The sequence below is a fragment of the Trichechus manatus genome, unplaced genomic scaffold (genome assembly GCF_000243295.1).
Source record: "Trichechus manatus latirostris isolate Lorelei unplaced genomic scaffold, TriManLat1.0 scaffold00024, whole genome shotgun sequence".
Taxonomy (NCBI): Eukaryota; Metazoa; Chordata; class Mammalia; order Sirenia; family Trichechidae; genus Trichechus; species Trichechus manatus.
Genome location: NW_004443960.1, coordinates 19,305,708 through 19,328,020, shown reverse-complemented (window position 1 = coordinate 19,328,020; position 22,313 = coordinate 19,305,708). Strand labels below are relative to the sequence as shown.

The following is a 22,313-nucleotide window of genomic DNA, read 5'->3' as shown; positions in this document are numbered from 1 at the left end:
CCTACGTCCAAAATGGAGCTCTTAATTTCTCAAGCCTTCAATTAAAAACCAATCAGTTGGAACTTCCAGCATGTAAGGAGCTTGGAAGTCATCCCTTCCTGTTCTCACAACAAGAAAAAAGCTGAATATCTGAAAATCAACAACTATTCTTAGATCCATCAGAGAACTGAAGTCACAGAGGAAATCACTGCCCTGAAAGCAGGAGAGAGAGAGAGACAAATACAGAGAATCACTGTTTAATGGGAGTAGAGATTGCTGCTGTCATCATTGTTTAATGGGAGCAGAGATTACTCAGTGTTGGGCAGAATACTTAAAGGTAAGTGACTAATTGCTAAAGACTGAGTGTGAACTAGCTTGAGAGAGAAAAATTCCTAGAGAGCAGCTTTGGGGGGCCCTCACACTTTTATTAGTTTCACCCCCAGAAGCTCAAAATTTTCACTGTGAATCTTGGGAAAAAAACCCCTCCTGCTTCCAGAAGGAGAGGAAAATTAACTATTTTGAACAAATACTCTGCTGTCCTTGACAACAGCCTGTCCTCAGAGGAAACACCTTTACCAGAGCCTAGCCAGTGTGAGTTTTGTTACCTAACTGACTTGGAGGAGGGGAATCACCAAATTCCACATCCATCTAGCCTTCGAATAACTCAATTTCAGTCCCCTTCCAGTCTTCAAAGTAGGGGAAGGGAAATACCCAATAATAGCCCCCTTTAAAACTGGACTTGAGGAAAAGGAAATACCCAACTCCAGGCCCCTCTAGCCCTCCTGTTTCACCTACGGATGAAAAAAAAAATGCTGAGAAGCACTTGTGAAGGTCAAAACTTAGGGGCACAGGCTCACTAAAAGACTGAGACCTAATCATAGGACTATAGAATGCTTCCCCTCCTCCCATGCCTTATCTATCACCACATTAACATCAACAGAGCTTTACAGCTGAAAAAATCTCAGTTGCTTTTACCTAATACATTATGTCTGGACTTCAACAAAAAATTACAAGGCAGGCTAAAAGCAAAAATCACAGTCTGAAGAGACAGGGCAAACATCAGAATCAGATTCAGATAGGGCAGAAATGTTAAAATTGTAAGACTGTAAATTTAAAACAGCTATGATTAACATGCTAAAGGAGTTAGTGGGAAAACTGAGTAACATGTAAAAACAGCTGAAAAATCTAAGGAGAGATTAAAACTCTAAGAAATACTAAACAAAACAAAACAAAACAAAACGAGAAATCGGGATCCTCCCCCAGTGTTCCCAGCATCCATAGATGATGACATTCACCACCCAGCTACTCAAGTCTCAAAACCAACAGCCACATTAGTTTCCTCCTTTTCCCTCACTCACACATCCAACTTATCTGCAAGTCTTCTGAGTATTTACACCAAAATACATTCTGAATCTCTATACTTCTGTCCTGCTGCCAGCTCAGTTCACCTTGCCATTGTTTCTTACCTAGACTACTATAAAAGCCTCTAACTTGCCTTCCTTTTTCCACTCATACCCCTCACAGAAGCCAGAGTGGTCTTTTTTAAAAAATAGATCATGTTCCTCTCCTCCTATAACAATTACCCAATATTTAAAAACTGAAATCCAAACTTTACCATTGCCTACAATGACCTGCATGATTTGGATTATGCCGACATCTCCAAACTTATTTCATATCACTCTTTTTTGCTTCCTTCACTCAATCTTTTGTATCCTCTCTGTTCCTCAACATATAAAACTCCTTCCCACCTTAGAGCTTTGAATTTCTTTTTCTGACTGAGTGTTCTGTCCCTAGCTTTTCAAATGTTTGGCTCATTCTCATCATTCTGGTCTCAGCTCTGACGTCCCTACTGCAACTGGGGATCCCAGGAAGCAGACTCAATTAGAAGATTTAATATGTAGGAAGTTTATTTAGGAGTGCTCTCAAGATCAGCACCTCTGGAGAGAAGGGATGGAATGACAACTGAACAGAGGGTGAAGATAAGCTGCAATGAAGCTACTCCAAGGCCTCAGATGGCCCTACAAGGAGGTCTCAGACTAAGATGGCCCTTCAGAGTTATCCTAAGTTGAGGGGACAGGGCCTTTATACCTCCACATTGACCAGTCACTGGATTTAGGTTGTCCCAAGAAGCAGCATGAGTGAGGTGGCTCTCTTCAGCTAATACAACTGACAAAGAGAGTGACAGCTGAGGGCTGTCAACTGAAGTGTTAGTGACACTCTTCTCTGCAGCTGGGGGTGTAAGTCTTCCAGCCCAGAAGGTATTATTTGGGCAGTGCAGTATAATATCCAAACCACTCCTTGCATTGTTTGGATACTCTTCCTTCATGTAAGTTCTGGAAGTAGCTCCTCCAGGACTCTAAACCCAAACAAACCCACTGCCATTGAGTCAATTCTGACTCATAGCGACCCCATGGGGTTTCCAAGGCTGTAAATCTCTACAGAAGCAGACTGCCACATCTTTCTCCCGCAGTGCCACTGGTGATTTTAAACCGCCAACCTTTCAGTTAGCAGTCAACCGCTTTAATCACTGCACCACCAGGGCTTCTTCCAGAAGTCTAAAATAATAATAAAAAAAAAAAAACAACTAAACCCGTTGCTGTCAAGTCGATTCCAACTCACAGCGATCCTACTGGACAGAGTAGAACTGCCCCCATAGGATTTCCAAGGAGCTGCTGGTGGGTTTGAACTGCCAACCTTTTGGTTAGCAGCTGAGCTCTTAACTACTGCATCACCAGGGCTCCTCCAAGACTCTAGTGGGGGAAAATCAGAGATGGGATGAATTGCTCCCTGCTGCTAATCCTGACATTTCAACGGTTATCTATCATCTTCCTCCCTTACTATCCGTACTAGAGTCCTCTCATCATTGGCTAGCACCTCTGCTAGTTTAGATGGCTTATCTGGGGGAAGACCCAGACCCTCATCCTAAGGTTACTGAGCACTTTTCATGCCATGACTGCTGTATTTGTCCATTTACTGTCAAATTGGGCAAAGGAGTACCAAGAGACATCCAAGTGAATCATCTGGAAGCCAAATATATTCCTTCCTGTCCCTACTACATTAACAGTCATCCTATCTACTTTCTGATGATCAGGGTAAATTGACCCTTGCCAATATGGTGATTACTCTTCGCCTGCTGGTCATGAGAGATACAAGGTTCCTGGGCAGGAGCCAGTTCATAGTTCAAAGGGAATCTTTCTGCGTCAACCAGCGGAAGCATTCTCCCTTTGGGTATCACGATCGCTTAATGTCCAAAGTTTGGATGACAGGAAGCATAAATTCGCCATGTCAGTTACTGCGAGTACTGGTAAATAGGACCACCATTTGGTTTTTGAACATGTACCCCACAAAGCACATATAATAGCCATTGATTTAGTACTTACAATCCTGTATTGTGGAGGATGGTACCTCATCCTCACAAGTTATTAACTTAAAGAGGGTGCCTCAGACATGTCTTCAGCAGGCCAATTCATCACTCCATTGGGTTTACAGCTTCCGGATGTATGTGACAGACCAGTGCATCCTACAGTTGTGAGCTCACTGCTGTAACTCTTTGCTGCAAAGGGGGTTCCCTTTTTTGATGCAACACTGTGTGGGATTCTATACTGATGGACCAAACACTGTGTAAGTATAAAAGCGTTGACTGAGGCCCTGCAGGCAGGAAAGGCAAAGACTACCTGGTGTAAGTGCTGATTCTTATCTAAATGAACTGAAGCCGTATCAAGATGCACTGAAGAGGTCCAATGTACTCAATGGAAACCCTGGTGGCATAGTGGCTAAGTGCTACAGCTGCTAACCAAAAGGTCGGCAGTTCTAATCCACCAGGCACTCCTTGGAAACTATGGGGCAGTCCTGCTCTGTCCTATAGGATCGCTATGAGTCAGAATCAACTCGACGGCAATGGGGTATTTTTTTTTTTTTTTTAATGTACTCAACTAGACACCAAGTGGCTGGCTGGTCTCCTTGAGGAATGCTGTTTAGCATTATGTTCTGCTGCTGACATGCTGGACATTTAGCAGCAGCAGTAGCTATATTAGCCTTGATGAGTGAGAGCCTATGCTGTTAAGTTTATCCTGAATCCCTGCCACCATAGTTATCTGCTCCTGTGCCACTATCACAACCATGGATGACAGGCTGGCTGATGTCAACAGGCTGAGTCATTCTGTCTAGTTGATTATTTAGCACTTTTTCTGTGGTGTACCTTCTCTGGTGGATATTAACATGCTTTATAAAGATCTTCACACTTTATTCTCATTCCTATAGGTCCATCCACATGCCTGTACCCTATAACTCCTTATCCCCAATCTTCCAATCTTTTTCCTTCTAGCTCCTTACTAATTGGCCAGAATATTTGCTATTGCTGATATATTCAGTGGTCTGCGGCCACTTCTAGTGCACAAAGTGGATGACCAGATGCATGATCTTAAGTAATGTCTTTGGGAGCACTTCCCCCCAAAGCTGTCTTTCAAGGCTATACCTTTGAGGGGCTACGTATGGGGCAGCTGTTGATCAGTTTTTGGCTTTCATCCATGTACAAGCTGAGCTATCTGTGAACCAAATTCAGGCATTTTTCTCCTCAGTCAGTTGATCAAACCGACACTCCAATATGGCCACAGGTGTGAGCGGAGGGAAAATATTGATGCAATAGTGGTGAATGACATGGGGATGTGGATTCCCTGCTCTTCTAGCTTGTTTATGTCCTTGGATTCTGATCATGTTCAATCTCTGATATTCCACTTCCATCTTATGATGGATTGCTGCTGACCTTGCCTGTCTTTACTGATCTGGGGGGTTCGATGAAACCCAGCTCATGATGGGAAGTTCTGGACACATGGTTACTTAGTGTCCCATAGTCGGCTGCTTCATTTCTATCAGGGTCCAACAGCATTCCAGAACTGGTTTCGAAAGATAAAATTCCTTGCTGCAGTTGCAGATGGCATGACCTTGATCCAGAACCCTAGAGGTCTGCATGGTGATTTTTCCATTGAAGCTTGCCATAAAATTAACATGACATACTTTCTCAGCATGACACATTTAATACCATAGTGTTGGCTAGGTCATAATGTCCAGTCAGCAGAACTGCTTGTATTGCAGCCTAGAACTGCTGCAAAACCCTTTCTGGCTCCAGACTCCACTCAAAGTTGGCAGCCTTTTGTGTCACTTAGTATAAGGGCCAAAGCAATATCCTTAGTTGTAGAATATGCTGCCTTCAAAACCCAAAGAAGTCTACCAGGCATTATTCTTCCTTTTTCATGCTGGAAGGCAAAAAATACAATAATTTGTCCTTTACTTTAAAAAGGATATACTGGCATGTCCCAGACCACTGAATCCCTAAAAAACTTTCTGATGTAGTGAGCCACTAAATCTTTATAGACTTTATCTACCTCCTCCTTGGAAAGCACATGTTTTACAAAAACTTTCAACATACTTGCCATTTTCTTATCTGATCCAAAGAACATGTCATCAATATACTGGACCAGAGTGATGCTCTGCAGGATGGTCAGTCCAGGTAACTTCAGATTATATTAGGATAGAAATCCAATGAGTTTTTATAGCCCTGGGCAAATAAATAAATGTATACTGTTACTGTCCATTTCTGATGGGGATGGAAAAAATAAATTTGCCAAGTCAATGGTCCTATATCATGTCCTTGGTCTGTGTTAATCTCCAGGAAAAGATACCACATCTGACACAACAGCTACAATTGGAGCTACTATTTGCTTGAGTTTGTGGTAGATCCACTGTTACCATCCAAATAAGACATCCAGATGGATGTTTGCAAAACCAGATTAATGAGTTAAATGCGGATATGAGGAGGACCACTACTCACACATTATTTAAGTCTGTAAAGGTGGCCTTAATGTTTACCATTCCCTCCAGAACGTGACATTGTTTTTGGTTTATCATCTTAGCTTCAGAGGATTCTACTTGGCTTTTCCTAGCACAGTAGTTCTTACTCCAGAGACCAAGGACCTAATATGCGGGTTATACCAACTGCCAAGTATGTCTTTTTCAATTATATATATGGCAACTGTGGAAATGCTTACCAGGTGAGTCCGTGGACCCAGTGTGTCCACTATAAGCCAGACAAGGGCCATGATTCTATTTATTACCTTGCCTGCATATACCCGCACTCTAACAAGGGAACCAATGGTGGTGCTTTGGGTCTATGGGTATGGTTACCCAAGTAAGTGGCTGTATGTCCCCTTGCAGAAAGACTAAGGTAATTACTGTGTACATTTCCTGTGATTCTGCAGGGTTCTTGCCCTGGCAACCCAGTCTCTCCTTCACATAATGGGTGTAGGTTCTTGAGAACTGGAAACTATGGAAGAGACCACGAATTTGTAGTGGGTACCTGTCCTCAGCCTCCTGATGATCCATCCTTCCTTTCTTTTGGTTGTATGGTTTGAACAATACCCTCATTGGCTGGCCATCTATCTTGCCTCAAGGGAACTGTGTTTCATAAACCATCATTTGTGGATCAGGCACTCCCTGATGGCCATTCCAAACTTGCCATGTTTTAGAATAATTTTTCCGGCCCTTCTCGCCATCCTGCTTCTATTATTTTGGAATTCTATAATCTCTGCTGTTATCAGTGAGTCCAGTTTTGTAATAGTATCTCCTAGTGTCAGCAGTTCTCAATGATGCTGGGGTTGCTCTCACTAGCACATTCCTTATTGCTTTGGCAAATGTCCTCTAGACCCACCTATAAAACATAGTAGTTTAGTTGAGTGGAAGTATTCAGGGTCTTTCACAAGGTTTCACTCAAGGTGTCAACGTGGGCTACAATCATCTGAAGGCTTGACTGAGACCAGGGCAACTTCTTCCAAGGAGGCTCACTCACATGGCTCCTGAGTTGGTACTGGTTGTTTTTTGGAAGCCTCAGCTCTTGTCCACATGAGCAACTCCATAGGACAGGTTGAATGACATGGTGCCTGGTTTCCCTCAGGGCAAGCAATTCAAAAGACCAAGGCAGAAGCCACAATGCCTTTTACTACCTAGTCTTGAAAGTCATGTTCCCTTGCTTCTGTAATATTCTATGGGCCACACAGGTCAGGTCTATTCAGTGTGGGAAGGGACTACACATGGGTATGAATACAAGGAAAGGAGAGTCCCTGGCAGCCATCATGAAGGCTAGCTACTATAGTCCCCCTCTGACTCCAATGATGCATATTCCTGCCACTTGTAAAATATTTTCACCTGCTCCCAAGTGCCACAAAAGCCTCAACCATTTATCGCATCAGCTCAAAGTCCAGAATCTTGTCACCTAAATCAGGTCCAGGTGTGGATGAGGCTCCTCTGGTATAGTTTCTTGGTAACACTTCCTCAAGTACGATTCTCTTGATCGGAATAACTCTGAACCAAAAGGATAAGAAGTCTGCCCTCCTCCCTCCACCTTCACACACACAAACCTAACATAAAAAGGTGGGATAAATATAGGTTAACCACTACACACATTCCTATTCAAAAAATGGGAAAACAGGAAGCACACAGGAGTCACTGGCCCATAGAATTTCTGAAATCCAGCAGTACACATGTTGGCAATTCCTTGATTAGGACACAAGAGCAGAGAATAATTCTCCATCGTTCTTGGTTCTATCCTCTGGGCTCTTGGTTCTGGCCTCTGAGTCATCCTTCCTTTGCCATGAAAAGCAGCACATGTTTGCAGCTCAGTTTTTCAACCTATTTCTTCCTATAGAAGTTGGGTGGTTCAAAGTCCTCTTTTCATTTTATACTATCTGTCCTTTTAGGTACAAGCTGGTGGTATTTCTTCTAAGTCTCTTTAACACATTCCACAAAAGCCATATCCACAAATAAATTTGAGATAATCCTTTCTCTACCTTGGGTTTCTTCTCAGGGTCCTCAGGAATAATGCCCTTAGACTGTTAGAATCCCTACTGTGCCACTGAGCAGTTCTCTGAGGCACCACCTTAGATCTTTCTGAAGTCTTTAAACAAACGGTTTTACAGTCACCAGCTTGGATTCAATTTTAGACCAGGTTTTTCTGACAATGCTCTAGAATTAATCTTTGCTTGGAAGATATTTCTTAATTTTAATAGCATCTGCCATCTGGAGAGGCTGGGAATTCTCAAAACCAATATCTGGATCCTTCATGTTTCACAGTTCTTTCCTTAGCTTATCTCTCTCCTCTCACCCATACTATAGTTTACAAAGAAGCCAGGAAGTTCCTTCAACAATCTGCCTGAAAATCTCATTAGTGCAATCATTTAGGTCACTTAGGTGCATTTTCTATTTTCCACATTACTACATGTGACTGTATTGATAAACTTTCTGCCATTACATAACAAGGATCTTCTTTCCTCCAGTTTTCAATAACAGTTTCCTCACTTTCCTTTAACCTGTCAATGACAGCCACCTTCTAGACATCAGGCTTCTGCTAACAATCTATTACAGGCCCTTTAGGCTTTCACTAATATTCTCCTCAAGGTTCTTCCACCTTCTACCCACTTCCCAGTACCAAGGCTACTCCCATACTTTTAGGTTGTTCTTGAGGCAGCATCCCACTTCCCGGTACTAACATCTATTTTAGTTATGTATTTCTGAGTAATAGATTACCAAAATTTAGTGGCTTAAAGCAACAATAAACATTTCTTTTTCTCATAGTTGCTTGCCTCAGGGATGCTCAAGTAGGCAGCTGTGGTTCAGGGTTTGTCATAGGTTTGCACTCAAAATATTGGCTGGGGCTGTAGTCATCTGAAAGCTTAGTTGTAACTGTAGGATCTGCTTCCAAAGTGGTTCATGCATATGGCTGTTAAGTTGATGCTGGCTGCTGGGTGGAGGACTCATACCATGTGGGCCTCTCTGGAGTCATTTAGGTAACTTCTTGAGTGTCCTCAAGCAGTTGACTTCCCCCACAGTAAGTAATCCAAGAGACCAAAGAGGAAGACAAAATGGCTATTATGATAGCCTCGAAAAAGACTCATGCCACTTGTGTAGTTTTCAATTGGTCATACAGGTTAGCCCTATTCAAAGACATGAAAACCAGAGGTGTAGATCATTGGAGGACATCTTGGAGACTGACTACTATATTTTGTGACATAACCCAAAATATTTCCTAGTGGCCAGGAGGAGGAATAGGGACAAACCCTGAGAGGGAGTTATGAGTTAGTTTTTGTGGGAGAGGGGCAAAGGCCACTGCACAATCTTCAAGGAAGGCACAAAGGAATGCTAGTCCTTAACAGAGAGGAATGGGTCATTTCCGCAAGCTGAAGGTTCAAAATGGGACTCAAGATTTTGATTAGATTTTTCATCCTTTGTCTTGGTTTCAATCTAACCTGCCTACATCGGGAATTTAACATTCTATGGAGCTCTGCTATTCTTATGACTAAGTCAGGGGATTAGTTTTCAGATTTTTCTGCTCTTTGACTGCTAGAGATAAAAATTTCTTTATATGCTTCCTAGGAAGTCCTCTGGATTTCATACTTAGCCTCTGTTGGTTAATCATACACCGCCTTTTGTAGTTTGTCTCCAGTGTATCAATTTCCCCCGTAACAGGTATCCAGTTCCATGGTCCTTATTATTTCTACTTCCCCCATATTTTTCAACAGCTTGACACATGGCACTAACTAGTACATTTCTTTCCCCTGGTATGCCATCTCAATTCACCACCTATGAACTACCTATGAGTATTACACCGCTAACTTGTACCAGAGCCTGCCTCTCATCTTATCATCTGCTTTCTCAGTCCACTCCTGGTACCAACATTCACTAATTAGGCTCCCTGGGAAGTAGATTCTAAGATAGAAATTAGAATTCAGAAAGTTTACATAAGATGGAAATTATGAAGTAGTACTTTTGAGATCAACACTGTGTGGGGAAGGGAAGGGAAGGACGCAGACTTGGGAGAGAAAATAGTTTAGGCTGCAGTGGAATAACAACAAGGTCAACCCCACAGGGAATTGTGAAGCTGGGATGACTATTTAAAGTTGACCTGAACTGGGGGAAAGGGCTGGACCTTAATGTCTCCACCTAGAACAATCATTGGATGCAAGCTGTCCCAGGGAAAGGGGCCTAATTTTGGGTGCAGTGGCTCTGTTCAGCTGAGGTTATCGTCAGAGAGGGTGACCAGTGTCCACAAAGGCCACATTCTCAGAGAGGCTTTCCTTGGATAACCTACCTAAAATGCTTCTCTTTCCTATCCTATCCCTTAAAAGAGCCCTTGTGGTGCAACGGTTAAACATTTGGCTGTTAACAAAAGGTTGGTGGTTCAAACCCACCCAGCGGCTCCATGGGAGAAAGAACTGCCGATCTGCTTCTGTAAAGATTACAGCCAAGAAAACCCCACAGGGCACTTCTACTCTGATGCATGGGGCTGCTATGAGTTGAAAATCAACTCCACAGCACATCACAACAACAACAATCCTACCCCTTAGTAGGATCTCAACTCCCTATTTTCCAAATGGCATATATTGTGTACTAGAGGTGGCACAATGGTAAAGCGTTCAGCTGCTAACCCAAAGGTTGGCAGTTCAAACCCACCCAGCAGTTCCGCGGGATAAAAACCTGGCGATCTGCTTCTGTAAAGATTACAGCCAAGAAAACCCTATGGGGCAGTTCTGCCACATGGGGTCACCATGAATCGAAAACAGACTCCAGGGCACCTAACAATAACATAATTATTTTGTTTGTTCATTTGTTTAAATGCTAACTAACTTTTATTCACACTGAAGTCTACGTTCCATGAGGGCAGGGATTTTGTCTGTCTTTTTCACTGCTATATTCCCAATGCCAAGAATGAACGAACGAATGAACCAATGAGCAAATGAATGACAAAGGTCCTTGGTTCTTCTAAGCGCTCTCATAAGCCTGGATATGCAAGTCTGGGGAGTGTGAGGAGATATGAGTGCTCTGCACATTAGAGGAAGCTCTCAGGGTCAATCTAGGAGGAAAAGCATAAACACAAACTGGAAGGAGACAAGGGTAAGCAGAGCTGGGGAAATGACCGTACTCTATGTGTTTCTTGAGTCAACTTCACCCAGCCCCAATTTGTATTACAGGTTACTAATATCCACAAAAATGTTTGATGTGAATGGATTTCCCGAGGAAACCGGGAAAATATTGAATTGTACCTCTGAGTTGATGTGACCAAAATAGAGACAGCATACAGCATACCGGAGGCAGAGAGAATACCAACAACATGAACACTGCCCAAATTAGTAGAATTTTCAAGAGGACTTTGAATTTCCACAAGCTGTAGGATTAAGAATGCAAATCAACCTTAACTAGACCACTGAGAGGGAAGAGAGTGTCGGTATATATACGGGTTACCTGAGTATTACATGCCTGGAGTTGATTCAGATCAACTGAGAAATCCAAGAGTCCCTCCTTGCCAAACAACAGGTCAGAGGAGATTACAGATAAATACAAAACAGTTGTGAACAAAAATTAATATTCACATACTCTAATCATCAGGCTCCACTTTGGCTCTGCTTTTGAAAACAAGAACATTCGTAGGTACAAGAACATTCATAGATACTTATACAGTTTACAGAAAACCCGACTCTATTCTGGACAAAGGAGAAAGGAAAGATGTAGTTTTTTTATTATATATTACATAAATTTCATTTGGATCTTTCGCAAAGAAAGGAAACATGATCACTATGACCTTTTATTAGTATCTGATTATCTTAAACTGTAAACTAAACTTCAGTCCCATCAAGTAAATGAGACCTGTGAAACAATACCTTGTGCAAATGTTTGATCTGGATACCTGCCACCAAGTCAGTAGGTTCAGGCTCAAAGTACTTGCTTTGAATTGTCTCATAAAATTGAGTTCTTTCTTTATTCTTCTCAGCTGATTCTCCAAACCAGTAAGAGTGCTAGGAAGGGAATAAAAACGTAATCACCATGATGGCACTGAAAAATGAAGCATTTGAAAATACTTTGGTCTGTTTTGCTTTGTATTACAATGAATTGCAGGAAACTCCTTGGGATTAAATTTTGGAGATAACTGGCTATAATTTGAATACCCAGGGCATAAAAAAAGAGTGCTCTATTAAAATTATAACTTCGAAATAAGGTCACAATGAAAACTATTGTATCACTTCTCTGAGCCATATATAAGCCAATGACATTAAGAGAAAAGACTGAGAGGGAGGGTAAGATGTAGATGCCCCCCATTATCTGTGGCTCTAACTCTAAGCTATCTGGGCTAACTCAGGAAATGAAGCAAGTGGTAAGTGCTCAGATATGGGACATAACTGAAACTCTCCTCACTGGCTTCCAAAGACCCACCACATATTCATTTCTTTATGCCCTGAGTTCAATCTTTTATGAAATGCTTGGCTGGAAAAGGCACAATCTGTAAAGTTTGGGGTTGCAGGCCACAACCTACAGATTATTTCTATTTACATATATGGGAGGGCTTACAATGTATTATGAGAAGGCTAGTGAATTAGTATGGCTGTAGTGTAGATGAGAATTATTCTTTCACCTGATCTATTGATTAAATTACACAGAGTATAAAATTAATTCATGATGGCTTTCACAGCTATTAAAAAACAGGTTCTTAAGGATTGTGGTCTCTCTCCATACCAGAAGCATTATAACTCACCAGCAAGAAAAAGTTCCATGGCTTGGGCACACCATACTCTCCTGGAAAGACAGCTTCTATATACCAGGTCACAAGACCATACAAGAAAGCATCAAATAAAAGCATTCCCAGTATATAGGCAAAGACAAAGTTATCAATTTGTGTTGATGACAAAATGTTACTCCATTTAATTCCAATATCTAAAACACGACAGGAGACATTTAATTTAGGTTCTAGGTCAGACTAAAATAGAGTTATCCATCTTTATCATAATTAAACAGTGAAGAAAATAATGTGTTTTTACTCTCTGGAGATACCTACTGTGAACAACTACTTTCTTATACCCTTAGAATTTAGGTTTTCCAAGAGGACAATTGAGTATGTACTCATAAAAGGCACTCTCTTCTATACCCCAAACCAAAAAATAACTGCTAATGACTGAAAAAATATATATACCAAAAGGTCAGGAAAATAAGCATTAAGAACAATAAGCAGACCTATGGATTAAGACATGGCCCTTTTCTCTTCACTCCTCCTCCTGCTAGCTTAATGTTCACTAGAATATATAATTTTGGAAAAATATTTATAATCATTGAAAAGTAGAGATGAGTGCTGAATACAGAACAAAAGACTAGAAGAATCTTTTGTAGATAATGCACGCATGGAGAAATGAAGAAATTACTAAAAGCGGACCCATGTTGCTTCTTCCCCTACCACTAGACAGAGGGTGGCAATTCAGGAAAAGGAGTAGGAAGAGGCCCTGATAGACTCGTAGTAAATTTCTGGAGGGAATGTGGGAACACCCACATTACAAAGGGTAGTATAAAGTAGTCTAATTTTTTGAAGGGCAGTTTAGCAGTATCAATCAATATTAAAATGTGAATAGCCTGTGAATTAGAAAATACATGTTTTATTAGAGCAAGGCAAAACAATACTCACTATCCACTTCTGCCTTCAATAGGAATTGAGTTCCCAGTGCCATTGCAATATTTGAGCTGAGACAGGAAGTCAGCTTCTGGAAGAGAGTCATCTTTGCATAATTTTGAGAGATGATGTTATATGGAAAATAGGTGGCAAAATACAGGAATCCTCCAAAAGCAACAGCATAATTAGCTGCATATAAGGAGGAAATTACAAGGTGAATTTAAACAATCTTCAAAACCCTAAAATACAAACATCTTTTTTAATTTTAAGAGAGCACTAAAACAAAGTTATGAGAAATATGAGCATGTCTATTTTGTTCACCATTGCTTCCCCCAGCACATAATAAAATGTATGCCACATAGTAAGTGCTCAAAGACGTTTTTTAAATGAATTAAAAGCTGAAATGAAACATTTGAGGAACTAACTTCTCTGAAATTTATCCATCAACAGTCTACACAAACCATGGCTTTACCTATCCCGAGATCACAAGAACTAGATGGTGCCTGGCTACCACTACCAACCATTCTGATCAGGGTTACAATACATGGATCTTGATACAATCGGAGAATAACAGGAACAGAACTCAAATTCTTAAAAAGTCCAGAATTACTGGACTGGTTTGAGACTGGAAGACTCCCTGAGACTATCGCCCTGAGATACTCTTTAAATCATGAACCGAAACCATCCCCTGAGGTAGGTCATCCTTTAACTAAATGACAGACTGGCTCAACAAATAAAGAATATCACCTGTAAGTACTGTGCTCCTTTAAAAAATTATCTGTATGAGACCAAATGGTCAACAATTACTCTAAAGCGAAGATGAGAAGGTAAGGGGGCAAGGAAACTAGATTACTGGAAACAACCAGAAAGGAATTAATGAGAATGTTGAAACACTGTGAAAAATGTAACCAATGTCACTGAACAATTTCTGTAGACATTGTTAAATGGAGACCTAATTTGCTGTGTAAACTTTCACGGAAAACACAATAAAATATTATTTTTAAAAAAAGAAATTATAACTTTAAGATAATACCATTGGCATAATCAGAAAATACCTAGATTGTATTTCCAGACACTTTGAGTTCAATCTATGTCACGATACTGGGTGTGTGTGTGTGTGGGGGGGGTAACCTGAATAAATAGACAAATACAAAGTTGATGTCAAAGAAAAGGATGTGATTTAGAGTATTAACAGTTCCAAAAACATGACTGGTAAAACAATGAAAAGAAATTTCTTGTCAAGAGACTCACTAACCTCATCAGGAGTTAAAATTAAAAATTCAGAATCCCAATTAAAATTGGATATTAAGTACCACAGATATTATTCCACTACTAGGAATGATTCTTGCTTTCCCTCTTTACCTCACTTCACACACCTCATCCACCAACTAGAACACTTAAGTTTTACGTACTAGTCAACGTGTCCCACGTTTCATAATTAAAATTTTAAAGAGAATGAGAGGAGACAAATTGGTGACAACAAATATAGATAGTTCTTTTAGGAAATTTTGTGACAAAAAAGTGCAAGGAAATTGGGCAGTAGCTAAAGGGAGAACTAGGGTTAATAAAATGTTATTTAAATTGGGAGAAATAATAGCATATTTGTATGGTAGTATAAGAGATCCAGCAGAGAGAGAGGGAGGGGAAAAAAAAAAAAAAAAAAGAGTCCGTAGAGAGAGAACTGCAGAAAGTATGTCTTTGAATAGGTGAGTGAAGATGGAATCCAATGTACAAATAGAGAGATTAGCTTTAGTTATGAGAATATAAAGGAAGAGTACGTGAGTATAAACCTTCCTAGGTAGACAGATAGGTAGATGTTGAAGAAGGAGTTCGGAAGTTCTCTTCTGATATTTCCATTTTCCTCATTAAAGCAGCAAACAAGCTGAGAGTGAAGAGAGAGGACAATGCTTCAGGGGTTGAGGAGAAAGTAGAGATGTGAGATAATCATCTAGGTGAGTGAGAGAGTAAACAAACTAGGGGCTTATAGTAGGCATGGCTGTGATTTTTTGTCTGTTTTTAAAGCCTAAATCATAAACACACTGAGTCAATGGGGAGTTAAATGTAACGAAGGTAATACACCAAATAAATCTAGTAACATAGCATCAAAATATATACGGCAAAAATTCTCAGAACTTTGAGGATAAATGCACGAATCTACAACCATAGCAGATTTAAACCTATCTCTTAGTAACTGATGGAACAAAAAGAAAAAAATTAGTAAGGATGTAAAAAAGTGAACAACACAATTAACAAATGTGGCCTGATGGACATACATAGACAACTACACAAAAGCAAATTGGTAATACACATTTGTTCCAAGCATACACGGAGTATTTATTTTTAAAAAACTGGGCATGAACTAAGTGACAAAGTAAGTCCCAACAAATTTCAAAAGAATTAAGTTGGAAACCAAAAAATATCTAGAAAAACTCAGTATGCTGGGAAATTAGGATACACGCTTTTGAATAATTCTGAAGTTAAAGAAGAAATCATCAGAAAAATTCTAAAATATTTTCATGGAAAAACAGCAAAATCTTACTTATCAACATTTGCGGCATGGCGCCAAAGTGCTAATAAGAGAGAAATGTCTAGCCTTGAATTAATTTACTAAAAGAAACCGTGAAAATAAATAAGCCAATTGTTCATTACCAGAAGTTAGGGGAAAAAGCAAATAAACACAAAGTTTACAGAAGGAATTGATAAAAATAGAAGAAATTTCTGAAGAAAAAAAGTTGATTCTCTAAAAAGACTAATAAAATGAATAAACTGGTTATGAATCTAATCAAGAAAAAAAGAGAGAAGAAATAAATAGCCAATATGAGGCCTAAAAGAAGATATATCAGTACAGATGCTACACATATTAAAAAGAAAACCATTATTAAACTAACCATACTTTACCAATAAATTTGAGGACTTAACTAAGAAGATAAATTTTAAAATACAACTTAGCAAAACCAAATGAAGAACTAGAAAACCTGATTGTCCTATAACCATTAAAGAAACTGAATCAGTAACTAAAATCCTTCCCAACAGCTTCATCAGCAAGTTCTAGCAGATATCAAAGAAGAAATCATTAAAATTTGGTACTAAAATTTCCGTAGAACCACAAAAAAAAGTATATACTTTCCAATCATTTTATGAAGCTAGCTCTATAAGGCTGCTGTGAGTCGCAATCAACTCAACAGCACACAACAACAACAACAGCATAACTTCATGTCAAAACCAAACAAAGAACAAAAAGTCAATTACAGGGCAATCTCACTGCTGAACGTACAGGTAAAAATCTTCAACCAAATATTGGCAAAACGCATCCAGCAAGTATACAAAAGAAAACATATCCTGACCAATTTAAATTCATCTCAAGAATGCAAAACTGGTATAAAAAGCAGTTTATGTAATTCACATCATTAATTAATTTAAAAAGATATCATTTTACAATATCAGTTGTTGTTGTTGTTGTTGTTAGCTGCCGTTGAATCAATTCTGACTCATAGAGACCCTATGTACAGCAGAACGAAACACTGCCTAGTCCTGCGCCATCCTCACAATCCTTGCTGTGTTTGAGCCCATTGCTGCAGCCACTATGTCAATCCATCTCATTGAGGGTTTTCCTCTCTTTCACTGACCCTCTACTTTACCAAGCATAATGTCCTTCTCCCAGGACTGGTCCCTACTAATAACATGTCTAAAGTATGTGAGATGTAGTCTTGCCATCCTTGCTTCTAAGTAGCATTCTGGTTGTACTTTTTCCAAGACAGATTTGTTCGTTTTTCTTGCAGACTATGGTATATTAAATATTCTTCACCGACACTGCAATTCAAACGCATCAACTCTTCTTTGGTCTTCCTTATTCATTGCCTAGCTTCCAAACGAATATGAAGTGATTGAAAATACCATTGCTTGGGTCAGGCACACCTTAGTCCTCAAACTGACATCTTTGCTTTCTAACAATTAAAGAGGTCTTTTGCAGCAGAATTCCCAATGCAATATACCATTTGATTTCTTTACTGCTGCTTCTATGGACACTGATTGTGCATTCAAGTAAAATGAAATCATTGACTGCTTCAAACTTTTCTCCATTTATCATGATGTTGCTTATTGGTCCAGTTATGAGGATTTTTATTTTCTTTATGTTGAGGTGTAATCCATACTGAAGGCTGTAGTCTTTGATCTTCATCAGTAAGTGCTTCAAGTCCTTTTCACCTTCAGCAAACAAAGTTGTGTAATCTGTGTATCACAGGTTGTTAATTAGTCTTCCTCCAATCCTGAGGCCCCGTTCTTCTTCATATAGTTCAGCTTCTTGGATTATTTGTTCATCATACAGATTAAATAAGTATGGTGAAAGGATATAACCCTGATGCACACTTTTTCTGATTTTAAACTATGCAGTATCCCCTTGTTCTGTATGAACAACTGCCTCTTGGTCTATGAACACGTTCTGCATGTTCTGCAACTCCCATTCTTCATAATATTATCCATAATTTGTTATGATTCACAGTCAAATGCCTTTGCATAGTCAATAAAACACAGGTAAACATCTTTCTGGTATTCTCTGCTTTCAGCCAAGATCCATCTGATAGCAGCAATAATATCACTTGTTCCGCATTCTCTTCTGAATCCAGCCTGAACTTCTGGCAGTGCCGTGTTGATGTACTTGTCTACCACTGTTTTTTAATTATATTCAGCAAATTTTTACTTGCAGGTGATATTAATGATATTCTTCTATAATTTCCACATTCCACTGGATCACCTTTCTTTGGAATGGGCACATATATGGATCTCTCCCAGTCTGTTGGCCAAATTTCTTGGCATAGACAAGTGAGCACTTCCCAGTGTTGCATCCGTTTGTTGAAGCATCTCAACTGGCATTCCATCAATTCCTGAAGCCTATTTTCCACCAATGCCTTCAGTGCAACTTGGACTTCTTCTTCAGTACCATTAATTCTTCATTATATGCTACCTTCTGAAACGGTTGAACATTGACCAATTTTTTTGGTACAGTGACTCTGTGTATTCTTTCCATCTCCTTTTGATTCTTCCTATGTTGTTCAATTTTTTGCCCCCAAAAAGAATCCTCGAGTATTGCAACCCGAGGCTTGAATTTTTAATTCAGTTCGTTCAGCCTGAGAAGTGCTGAGCATATATCTTCTCTTTTGTTCTAACTCCAGTCTTTCTACATTTCCTTAAATTAATTTGCCTTCTCAGGCTGCCCTTTGAAATTTTCTGCTCAGCTCTTTTACTTCATCATTTCTTCTGTTCCCTTTAGCTAATCTATGGTCAATAAATACAATAGCATCAAAAATAATAAAACACATCAAAATAAATTTAACGAAGAGATACAAGAATTATACACTGAACACTAAAAAAAATGTTGAAAGAAATTAAGATGACTTAAATAAATGGAAAAATATTTAACATGTCAATACTACCCAAAGCTATCTATAAATTCAATACTATTCCTATCAAAATTTCTGTTAAGTATTTTTTTGGCAGAAATGTAAAAGCCAATTCTGAAGTTCTTATGGAATTGCAAGGGATCTTGAATAGTCAAAACAATTTTGAAAACAAAGAACAATGTTGGAGTGCTCGCACTCCCCATTTTCAAACTTACTTCAAAGCTAAAGTAATCAAAACAGAATGGTACTGACATAAGGATAGACATATAGACCAACTGAATAGAATTCAGAGTCCAGGAAAAAAAAAAAAACCCAGACATACATGGTCAACTGATTCTGAACAAGTATCCCAACCACCATGCAATGAGGGGAAGTACAGAACCTTAAACAAATGGTTCTGAGACTAGTGGACAAATACATGCAAACAATGACATTGGATCCTTACTCATATCATACAAAAATTAACTACAAATGAATCAAAGACCTAAATATAAGTGCTAAAACTATAAAACTCTTAGAAGAAAAGATAGGATACATCTTCATGACCTCAGATTTTCAGTTAATTCTTAGATATCACAAAAAGCACAAGCAACAAAATAAATTAACTGGATTTTATCAAAATTAAAAATTTCTATGCATCAAAGGATATTGCCAAGAGAATTAATTAAAAGGCAATTTGGAAATCATATATTTGATAAGGGTCTACTATCAATAAGATATGAACAATTCTTAAAACTAAACAACAAAAAGACAACCCAATTAAAAAATGAGCAAAACAGTTGAACAGACATTTCTTCAAAGAAGATATAATAGTGGCCAACAAGTACATTAAAAGATGCACAACATCATTAGTTACTTACAAAATGCAATCAAAACTACAATGAAATACCACTTCATAACTACTAGGATGGCTATAATAATTTAAAAAACTCAAAATAAGTAATGTTTGCAAGATTGTGGAGAAATTAGAACCTTCATACATTGCAGGTGGAAATATAAAATATTCCAGTCTCTCAGGAAAATATTTGGTGGTTCTTGAATAAGTTAAACATAGAATTATCATGTTGTTCTTAGGTGCCGTCGAGTCACTTCCGACTCATTGTGACCCTATGCACAATGGAACGACACTGCCCCATCCTGCACCATCCTCACAATCATTATCATTTCACAATCAAATTATCATATGACCCAGCAATTTCGCTTCTAGGTATATAAAAAAACCAAAACCAAACCCACTGCCATGAAGCAATTCCGACTTATAGTGACGATACAGGACAGAGCAGAACTGCCCCGTAGGGTTTCCAAGGCTGTAAATCTTTAGGAAGCCAACTGCCACATCTTACTCCTGTGGAGCAGCTGGTAGGTTTGAAGCGCCGACCTTTTGGTTAGCAGCCGAGTGCTTTAACCACTGTGCCACCAGGGCTCTTTGTAGGCATACACTCAAGATAATTGAAAACGTATGTTCTTGAGAAAATTGAATTGAAAACAGGTACTGAAACTGAAAACAAAACAAAAACTTGGACATGAATGTTCATAAGAGCACTATTCATCACAGCCAAAAGGTAAAGACAACCCAAACATTTATGCTGATTAATGAATAAATAAAATGTTTACAATGGAATATTACTCACCCACAACTAGTAATGCTACAACATAGATGAACCATGAAAACATTACACTAAGTGAAAAAAGCCAGAAACAAAAGGTCACATATTATATGATTCTGTTTATATGAAATATGCATATAGGTAAATCCATACATACTGAAGGCAGAAGGGCTACAGGGAGGGCACAATAGGAAAGAACTGCTTTACAGATACAGAGTTTTTAGGGGGAGTGATGAAAATGTTTTGGAACTCAATAGTGGTGATGGCTGCACAACACTGTGAATGTACTTAATGGCAATGAATTGTACATTTTAGAAGTATTAAAATGGCATGTTTTATGTTATGTGAACAAAACAAGAATGCTTATTTTACTTCCTTTTGATTATATTCATTAGAGGACCTAGCCAGTGCAGTAAAACAAAATAAAACAAAATTATTGGAGAGGGAATATTTTTCACCTGATGTGAATATGTGCGTACAAAACCCGAAAGAATCTATAGTTATGTGCTGTTAGAAATAATTAGATAATTTATTAAATAGCTGATAAAAATCAATGTTTAAAGTCAATTTAAATACATCACAAGCAGTTGGAAAACATAATCTCTAAAACATTTCATTTATAACAGTAAAAATATACAAACATCCACAAAGACATGTCAAACTTTCATAGATAAAACTGCATAAAACTTTAGGAAAAAGCATTAAAGGAGACCCAATCAAATGGAAAAATGTATTATGTTCTTCGATATGGGTAGGATCATTCAAAATTACAAAGATGTCAATTCTCCCCAAAATGATCAATACATTTAATACATTCCAAATAAAAATACAAACAAGTTTCTTCATGAAACATAATACACTTATTCTAAAATGCACATAGGGTAGCAAACGGCCAATAACAGCCAAGGACATGCCTAAGGAAAAACATAACATATTGGGTATCTTGTCCTACCAGATAACAAGATTTATTATGAAGCTGTTTCAATTAAAACGCTATAAATGTGATCCGAGCATAGAGAAATAGATCAAATAATGGACACCCCCAAAAGAGACTCATACATCTATGGAACTTTGACTCATGACAGTTCAGGCGCTGCAGATAATGGACAAAAGGGTATACTGTTTTTCAAATGTTGCTGGGACAACCACATATGCCTTAAAAAAAAAACTATCAATTTGCTGCTTTACACCACACAAAAAAATTCATTCCCATATAGAAAATAGGAGAATAATTTCACGACCTTGGATTACAAAATGACTTTTTAATGAGACATATAATATCTGTACAAATTATGAAGGAAAACATTCATAAATTTTACTACACTAAAACTGGGAACTGTCATAATACACCAGAAAAAAAGTTAAAAGCTCGAAACTTGTGGAAGTTTGCAAGGCATTTAAACTCACAAAAGGTGAGTAGCTGAAATATGTAAAGAACTCTTGCAAATCATTAATAAATCAGAATACATTAACAGATTTTATACAAGAGGAAACACATATTACTCATATGAATAAAAACACATGCTCAGGTTCATTAATAATAGGGAAAATGAAGATTCAAATAACCATGAGAGTTTCTGTTTAGGGTGATAAAAAGTTCTGTAAATAGTAGTCAGGCTTGCACACCACTGTGATTGTAATTAGTATCACTGAACTGTACACTTAAAAATGGTTAAGATGGGGAGGTTCCAGCAAAATGGTGCTCTAGGCAGAAGCACCATGCTGTCCCTCCACAGCAAAGATCTGAAAAACTAAGCCGAACAGAGAATACAACAATCCTGAAACCCTAAAACATCAAATGAAGAGATAAAGAACTCAGCCAAGCACCAAATGGAGTGAGAAAACTGACAGAGAACG

At 38.7% G+C, this 22,313-nt stretch overlaps 1 protein-coding gene across 1 annotated transcript in view; it reads right to left on the bottom strand.

The window, feature by feature from the left end:
* LOC101344283 (ATP-binding cassette sub-family A member 3-like) overlaps positions 1-22,313 on the bottom strand; it is a 223,043-nt gene that overhangs the window by 124,522 nt on the left and 76,208 nt on the right. Inside the window, exons 8-10 of the mRNA XM_004373451.2 lie at positions 13,469-13,642; positions 12,551-12,729; positions 11,682-11,816 (exon numbers count right to left, since the gene is read on the bottom strand). Coding sequence (XP_004373508.1) covers positions 11,682-11,816; positions 12,551-12,729; positions 13,469-13,642 — 488 coding nt within the window. The remainder of the gene's footprint in view (positions 1-11,681; positions 11,817-12,550; positions 12,730-13,468; positions 13,643-22,313) is intronic.